The sequence below is a fragment of the Diplotaxodon limnothrissa genome, linkage group LG17 (assembly GCF_057381915.1).
Source record: "Diplotaxodon limnothrissa isolate DT_005_m linkage group LG17, D_limnothrissa_male_GT1.1, whole genome shotgun sequence".
Lineage (NCBI taxonomy): Eukaryota > Metazoa > Chordata > Actinopteri > Cichliformes > Cichlidae > Diplotaxodon > Diplotaxodon limnothrissa.
The window spans coordinates 13,747,966-13,756,813 of record NC_140612.1 but is presented as its reverse complement, the minus strand read 5'-3'; the positions used below and the strand labels follow the sequence as shown (position 1 = coordinate 13,756,813).

At 42.9% G+C, this 8,848-nt stretch overlaps 1 protein-coding gene across 2 annotated transcripts; it reads left to right on the top strand.

Annotated features, from left to right (window-relative positions):
- The first annotated feature begins 2,800 nt into the window (after positions 1-2,800).
- irf4b (interferon regulatory factor 4b) lies at positions 2,801-8,848 on the top strand. 2 transcript variants are annotated; one of them, XM_085376744.1, is made up of 9 exons: positions 2,801-2,998; positions 3,548-3,734; positions 4,084-4,160; positions 5,075-5,213; positions 5,297-5,398; positions 5,916-5,918; positions 6,381-6,755; positions 7,446-7,552; positions 8,621-8,848. In XM_085376744.1, the coding sequence occupies exons 1-9, from the start codon at positions 2,801-2,803 to the stop codon at positions 8,780-8,782; spliced, it is 1,350 nt and encodes a 449-aa protein (XP_085232870.1). In that variant the 3' UTR covers positions 8,783-8,848. The 2 variants fall into 2 exon arrangements, with proteins under 2 accessions (XP_085232870.1, XP_085232869.1); XM_085376743.1 differs by lacking the exon at positions 5,916-5,918.

Here is an 8,848-nt window from a genome sequence, read left to right as displayed (position 1 = left end):
GGGCAAAAGACAAAAACCAACAGAACGGGCAGATAAAAAAAATGCATATATCAATCACCTGGATCACCTGCTGAGAAAGAAAAAAGAAAGCAAGCAGAAGAGAACAAGAGTAATAGAATAAACAACATCACAGTGATATATGGGAATATGACAGTAAATACTAAATGTTAAACATTATTGTGCAGCACGTAAGATCAACAGAACACAGTGTGCTTTGAGGTAGGAGCCAAAAAGGGTGTAGTTTGTGGGTGTGATCACCCGTGTGTACACCTGTGAGCATGGACGCGCTTGTTTTTTGTTTTTTAAAAGGTTCCTTCATGTAATGATCTGCTAGAGGGTGTGGGGGGGGGGGGGGGGGGGGGGGGCACAGCCCCGTCCTCCAGGGCGTGAAGCAGGTGTGGAGGAGATCAAAACTCCAGACATCCAGAGGCCCGCAGAACACAAGAGACCAAGGAAGACCAACAGAGGGGCAGCCGCGCCACTGTCCCGGAAAGAGCTGAGGAGAGTCCCAGATGAGGGCTCACTCAGCAGCCGCGGAGCAGAAGCCAGGGGGAGTTGCAGTGACGCGCCCGTGAGCTCCGCCGGCAGCCAGCTGCGCCTGAGTGACCGAGCCCCAGGCCGAGAGGCCGGGGGCACCCCACCTCCGAAGTGGCCCGAAAATATTGCACAATTCTACCTCTTCAGGCCTCTTTCAGTTATTTAAATGACACCAGCTGAAAAGTGGAAACCACTCCTCAGAGGAACTCAGAACTACAATAACCAAGGGGCCCAGAGCTTTTAGTGGGGGTCCACGAGCTAGAACGTGTTCGTGAATCCTCCCCAAGTGGCTTAACATATAACAGTGCATGGTCACTTTTATATGCTCATTTTTGAATTATTTAAAATCTCAACATGAGAAGTTGTTCAGCTACAGCTGTCGGCTGAATATTGTTGGTTTAAAAGTGCCATATGTGAAATGTAGAGCAGCACTGAGATTACGTGTGATGAAGTGCATCATACATCCACATGTGCATTTTTCACACAGTTGTCATTTTAAAGATGAACACTACAGAGAAAAAAAAAACACGACTGATTTCTGTAACCTGGCAACCGGTTACAGATTAGGATCAACTATGGTATAACGCTGATGGGAAGCATTTGCATAATGAGTTCCTTTCAGTTCTCGTGCTGATAAGTAGGTAAAGCTTCAAATAAGTACTTGTACCTATCTAATATCACTTCATAATTCTACTTTCAAAGTTTTATATTTCTACTTCACGACATTAGAACAAAATTGTACTTACTTTTCTGAATTAGAGAGAGAGATTAAGAGTAGGAGAGCATTAAAGACATCGATCTGAGATGAGCTTAAGCTCTACAATGTACATTATAATGTCGCTTCATGCATCAGTACTGATGGTAAATTCATATATTAATAATAGGCGTGTACAGGTATCAGACTGATATCGGTATCCTGGTTAACGGCCATTATCAGAGGCTGACATTTATCTGTTCCATCACATACATGTCCCAAGAGTTAAATGTTCAAAACATACAAAAATAAAATCTATTCATAAATATTTAATATGTTCATAAGAATAATTAAAAAACATATAAAAAGTTAAAAATATCCACAAATTTTAAGGATAACTACAGGTTATCAGCCCAGAATGTCACAGTTTGTGTATTCCTGATTAATGCTGACAGCATAAGACTGACAGGAACCAGTCTGCTGCATAATGACTAATGACTCTCTAGGGACGTTTCTCTCTCATATTTCATATAAAATACAAACTGAGTACCTTAAACAGTTGTAGGTTACGCAACACATCAGTATTTGTACTTATCCCAGAAAAACTGAAAGCAAATAAGGGGGGAAAGTTGTTAGTTTGTAACTAACACACTTTTAGATCTGTCTTATACTCACATCACTGCGTTCACTTAAGTAATGAAAGCAGTGATGGATATTTATTGCAGCACTGCAAAACTGCCACAGGAGCCAGACTCACTTTGAAAATCATACTGAGGGGAAATGAGTGGGAACTTTTCAAAACCATGTTTTCTCGGACTCCTGGACCGCATTGCTTTTACAGAATTGATCATCTGTCGAATTCTCCTAACAGGCCTCCTAAAGCTCTGACACGGCAAATGATAATCTTATGTGGTATTGTGTTCCTGTCTGAGGCGTTATGTCAGCTGTTCTGAATAATCTTCCAGTGGGAAAACTGCTGCCGATGTTTTTCTGCGTCGCTTCTACCTCTGGACCACTCTAGAGTACTTTTCGTAAAGCTTTATAATTTCAAAGAATTGTTTTCGTCTCCATCCTATCATTTTCCACGTGTGCGGGTGTGTGACACTTCGGGTTGACGCCGGCAGGGTTTCCCCAGTGTATTACTGTAGATCGGCCGCTGTGTGCGCGCTGATAAGCTTCGCAGGAGGGAAGCAGGCGGGCCTAGCAGAAGCAGCAGGTGCACCCTCCTCAGCATCCCGGCTCCGCCCTCCCTCTGCTCACCATAGGCTGGGTGGATTTAAGCGGGCCCGCCGGAATGATGAGGACTTTCTGACCCTGACTGATATCAAAACTCGACGGCTTTCAAGTTTCACAGGTAAGACGGCTTCGATCAGCCTGCGAAGCGCACAGTGAAGTTAGTCTGCGTGGGAGCGCAGTGGGTTAACCTTTAGTAGTTTTACTTAACTTAATCATTCTTTACTAAACCTACACAAGCCTACTTTCAAAACACACACAAACACGAGAGCGTGTGATATTACTACGTTACAGGAGCAGACAGTGGAGTTGTCCCGTGCGTCTTTTTGGTCAGAGATGAACCCCGACGTGGATTACGGAGGCTCCGGCAGCAGCGGCAACGGCAAGCTGCGCCAGTGGCTCATCGAGCAGGTGGACTGCGGGAAATATCCCGGTCTGGTTTGGGAGAACGACGAGAAGACCATCTTCAGGATACCGTGGAAACACGCCGGGAAACAGGACTACAACCGGGATGAGGATGCCGCGCTTTTTAAGGTAAGAGACCCGCATCCTCCGGGGTCCGCCAGCCACAAGCGAGCTGCGCCTTTCAGAATAAAACAACAGCAATATGTGTTAAAGTATTACAAACTTTAGAGCTGTTAAACTCTCTTATAGCCTTTTAATGATGTGTGTAAAAATAATTAACTCGATTAGGCGTCTTAGTAGCGTTTGAATATTCTCTGATGCATTATATAAAAAAGGGTTTTGCTGTCTTTCATGAAATTCGCTCCATACATTAGGATGCGATTATTTCCATATAAGAATATTTGAACCATGCTGTAAAAAAAGTCACACATTACTGGGAGAGCGACGCAAAACAACTTCTTTAAAATGACTGTGTGCTCCAAAGAAGCCACTTAACGAAAATAAACGAAAGTTTTATTTTATAATTATTGGTGAAGAGTTAGTAACTAGTTATCAGCACCGGGAGGATGTTCTTCTACAGGCCGTGCAGTCGCAGTTAGGAGAGGCCAGGCTGTGTGATTCTCTCGCGCTAAACTTGAGGGAGGTATTCTAAACATTTCCCCGCGGACCTGTCTGCAGGCCTGGGCGCTGTTCAAAGGCAAGTTTCGGGAGGGCATCGACAAACCCGACCCGCCGACATGGAAGACACGCCTGCGCTGCGCCCTCAACAAGAGCAATGACTTTGAGGAACTGGTGGACAGGAGCCAGCTGGACATCTCGGACCCCTACAAAGTTTACCGCATCATCCCCGAGGGCGCCAAGAAAAGTCAGTCCCCCTTCGAACAAAGCGTTGAAAAAAGTTTACTGCAGCATGAATTAAGCTGGTAGTAATACTGAAAGCTGATTGGGCTACAGCGGCAATAACCAAACTGGATAAAGGGTTTTACTGATGTGTTTTATTGTAGTTATTATTATTAGATGATCACAATCTGATAATTAGTTGTGTATCAGACATAAAGTGGAAATTCTCTGACTCCTCAAACTGTCAAAGCACCAGCTCAAGTCATGCTGAAGTACTTGCATCGATGTGGACTTTTCTAAATGTACTGACAGAAAATGTGTTCAGACATTTTCTAGAGCGCTTTTCTAATAAAAATGTTCTTTCCCGCATGCAGGGCCCAGACAGGAGGACAGTCCTCTGAGCCCAGGGAGCTTTCAGATGCATCCCTCCTACCCCTCTGTGCCGACTCAGGTGATTTTCCTGCACATAGAAACAAGTGGGGCGGGACTAAAGTAAGACAGAGAGAATTAGGGAGGTTGAAGACACAGACAGTGTCATATTGTGCATGCATGGATGACCTTACAAACACAAGTGAAGGGTAATGATGTGCATCCCCAACTATGACTTGTGCTGACTTCAGGGGCTGATAGAAACTCTGGAGTTTTTGGGTCCTTTTTAGATTTCTTGGCAGCAACTGATTAAAAAAAAAAGCACACAATTTATGGCAAAATGTGTTTTTGCCACACTGTAAATGCTAATTCTCATTTACCAAATTAAATGTTGTTGCATTTAACTTTATCTATCCTAGTTTATTTAAAGTTATCTGTACTTCCTGCCTGGGTAATGAAGAGTATAGTTATGCTCTGCTTTACTTAATAATTTACATTTGTTTTCATAAAGTATGGAACACGTCTACAAAGGCTGCAGATGCTTAGTTTTAAATCCGTACTTTAGTAATGTGATGTCTATTTCTTAGATCTCAGTTTCTCGGACATGGTGTAGTTTCAGATGTTACTCACCATAATTGATTTTTCTGCACTGATTAATCTGTGTGACCTATCCTTTTAAAGTACTACACACTCAAAATGAACAAATCAGCTTTCTCCTCTCAAGTTGATTTAAGTTATTTTTGTGAGTCAGCGAGTTGGCGTTATCTTTTCATGCAAAAACAAATCAGAGTTTATGGTGCAAGGATTTTATCACTAGCTTAAGCAAAAATCTATGGATGAAGAAAGAATTCTGCAATGGTCATATAAAACAAGTTGCAAAAAAGTCCTTATAAGCCTACTAAAGAGTAATGTATTACAAAAGCATCATGCAAAGACTGTTTGTTGGTATCTTATGATCAAAGATGTGCACTCAGCTAACTGCTTTCCTCTCTATAGATGCCACAGTACATGGCGAGTCCAGAATGCGGCTGGAGAGATTACTGTCAGGAGCAGGCCTCTCTGCCCGAGCTGCCCTTCACTCAGTGTCCTTGTCCGCCCCGCACCCTGCCGTGGCAGGGCTCATCCATGGAAAATGGTACACGGCTTATTATTTAGCGTGCAAAATAAAAGCATTGTTATCAGTTTTAGCATTGCCTACATAGTTTGTTCTGTGTGCAGGATACCAGCTAAGAGCCTCAATTTACTCATACGGTCCAGCTGAGAGTCAGCCCTCGCCTTTCACACTGGACGCCAGCATCAGATCAGCAGAGGCACTTTCAGGTACACGAATACTTTCAGTTCACTTTTTCCCCTCACGCTATAAAATCAGGAACTCTCACCAGAATCCTCTGCTGAGAATTAAACTTAAGGTCCTATTTTTTAAAAAAAAAGCAAAAATCCATCTACATAGAACAAGCAGCAAATGCATATTTACATAAGCTCAAAACAGCTGAAAATGTCATAGTATGACACAGATTTTAGCATTTAAAGGTACAATTAGGTTGAAACTGCGTAATGCTGTGCAGAAGTCAGAAAACTACTAATTTCACCTGAGACTTTGTTCCTTGGCTTTATTCAGTGCAGTTTAATTTCAGTTCTTGCATTTAGTGTATGGATCTGTATCATGCTGCAGGCTGCCATTTTTATTAACTGTACTCTGACTGTCCATAACAAACAGCAGACAGAAAATCAGCACCAAATTTAATAATAAAGTTAAATATCTAGCAACTACAGAGCCGCTATCAGTGGAATTTCATGAGGTGGCTATAATCTAAAATGTATTTATTTTTAGGTAAAGCTGGTAGCTTGATTCAATAGACATGCGGCTAATTTTGAATATTTACTCTGCCCCCTAGAGGCTGGAAAAAAAGGAACGCAACTTTAATCAAAGCTGACGACCGAGCGTGTTCAAACTAGCTTCGTTTTTTGGTCTAGTTTTAGTGACATGTGAAGGAATTTTGTATCTGATGCAAATCGTTCTTGCTTGTGTTTATTTTGATCATATAAACAATACACAGAAAACCATTTCCAAAAAAAATGCAGATTGCTGTCAGATTCAGCAGAACGCTCCTATAGAAGTACAAGACATAGCAGCATGTAGAACGCTGAAATAATAATATACAGCAGCACCCTGCGACTTTGGGCTGTGGTGAACATTGAAAACCTTACGTGCTTCATTTTTAAAAAATAAAACAAAGACAGTCCATAAAAGAGTTTAAAAAAAAAGAAATTTCAGCTAACTTCTACCTGTGTCCTCCTCTAGACTTCCGTCTGCACGTATCCGTATATTTCCGGGACTCTCTGGTGAGAGAGGTGACCACTTCCAGCCCGGATGGCTGCCATATCACTCCTTGCAACCCAGATAAGCACTACCTGACGCCTGGAGGTCATGAGTTGGTGCCCCTGCCTGTTGACAGCCTATCATCCCAGAGGAGGCCAGACGAGTGTCCTCCGAGTCCACCAGCCAGCCTCGAGAGGGGAGTGTTGCTGTGGATGCGAGCAGATGGGCTCTATGCCCGGAGGCTGTGCCAGAGCAGGGTGTACTGGCAGGGAGGCCTGTCGCCGTACGGAGACAAACCCAACAAGCTGGAGAGAGACGTCACCTGTAAACTGCTCCACACGCAGGACTACCTCACAGGTGAGAGGACACAAACTCAAATCAGCTCAGGATCTTTGATCAACAATCACTTGTGCTCGAAAGACTAAAAAGTTCTCACTTTTTTGGGTTAGTATGTTACTATTCTTTTAAATGAAGGCCTATCTATGGTGCCATGCCTAATTCACCAAGTCCCTGACCTGTATCTTAATCATCAGCATGGTGTACTGGACAGAGCTTGGTTGATATGTTTTAATCTGATTGATTCACTTAAGAACTCATACCAGCTGGCACCTTGCTGTACATAGAAAGACTAACCCCAACTGGTCTAAAATTTGGATTTCAGTCAAGAACTCTCCACCTCAACTCAAAACTAAATCCACTAAATGTAATTAGCAGTAGAACAAACTGAGACTCATTACTCAGCTGATTTTCTGGAAGTCACTTCATGACATACTGTGCCAGCCAAGAATAATTTCTTAAAGAAGTATTTTATGATAAGCCGAGAGTCACATGAAGTCTACACAGCCACATCATCCCGCCCACATGCTAAGCAGCTCCAGCTGTGACAGCTAATTGTATTTGCATACATGGTGTGACCAGGACTTTCCATTCGAATCACTCTAAATGTCACACCACTTCAAGTGAAATTCGCTTGAAATCATCAATTCTGATGTGTTTTAGGTGTCAGAGCTGTTACTGATGCATTTTTGTCCTTTTGCCTACTTGCAGAGATTCAGAGCTACGGGCTAAGGCCGCCGTCCCGCTTCCAGGTCCTCCTGTGTTTCGGAGATGAGTGTCTGGACCCACAGAGACAAAGAAGGACCCTCACTGTGCAGGTGACTGCTGCCCCCGAGTTTAAACACTGATTATGATCCAGAGATCTTTCATTTTTTTCTCATTTTGTTTATGAGGATCAGTGAAGCCTAATATTTACTGGGAAGCTGACAATAAGTTCGAACTGGTGTTCTTAAAATCAAAACTAAGATTTGAAAGGTTCAACGTAGAGTGCTGAAACTTTAAAGTATGGGCTGAAAAGTGAAAAATAGGATTTGAAAGTTTAAACCTAAGATTTGAAAGTCTGTAGGACCTTGTTCATAGTCATAGCGTTGACAGTGTTTCATAACAAAATTTGGTTTCTAAATAAGTCGCACTGAGATTCAGGGCCAGCCTGGTTCCACTGTCACCCTCCCGAGACTCTGATTTCTATATAAAGTGAAAATGGATGAGCCAAGTGAAGGTTCGTGCCTTTTAGCTACAGATTTTTGACACACTTTCAATCAAACTAACCACGTAGCTGAGCTTTAACCAAACTAGGAATGGTTTGCCCTTCTCTAGTTTGACTTCTCAAAATGGTTTCATAAAACAAAGCTGGGAAAGTTGAAATAGCGAATCAACCTTCCTGGATCTCTGTCAACAGTCAAACGCCCATAAATAATAAACTATCAAAAACCAAACAGCTTGGGAGTGTGTCACAGAACTGCAACAGAAGGCTTCAATATATCCCAAACTCTAACATCCTAAATCAGGGGTGTCCAACTCTAGGCCTTAAGGGCCGGTGTCCTGCAGGTTTTAGATATCACCCTGGGTCAACACACCTGAATCAAATGATTAGTTCATTACCAGGCCTCTGGAGACCTTCAAGACATATTGAGGAGGCCATTGAGTCATTTATATCAGCTGTGTTGGATCAAACCTGCAGAACACCGGCCCCTGAGGCCTGGAGTTTCCCACCCCTGCCCTAAATGAAAAATGAAAGGGTGTATTGAATTTTTTCTTTTTTTAATTGAGTTTGGCAAAAATACCAACTACTTTTTCACTTTTTTTGGGGGTAAAAATAAATAAATAAATAAATAGTGCTATGCTGAATGGATTTTGCTGACCTCCTTGGCTCTCATGTGTTGCAGGTAGAGCCTCTGTTCACCAGGCAGCTCCTGTACTATGCCCAGCAGCCGGGCAGCCACTACTACCGCAGCTATGAGCATCCAGGAGTCACAGAGCACATAAATGCCTCCGAGGACTACCAGAGGGCCATCACACATCACCACAGCAGCAGCCTGCAGGAGTGAACTTTGCGGGTTTAAGTGACTGTTGGAAATGTCACGATGACATTTTACACGACAGGCAAGAAAACT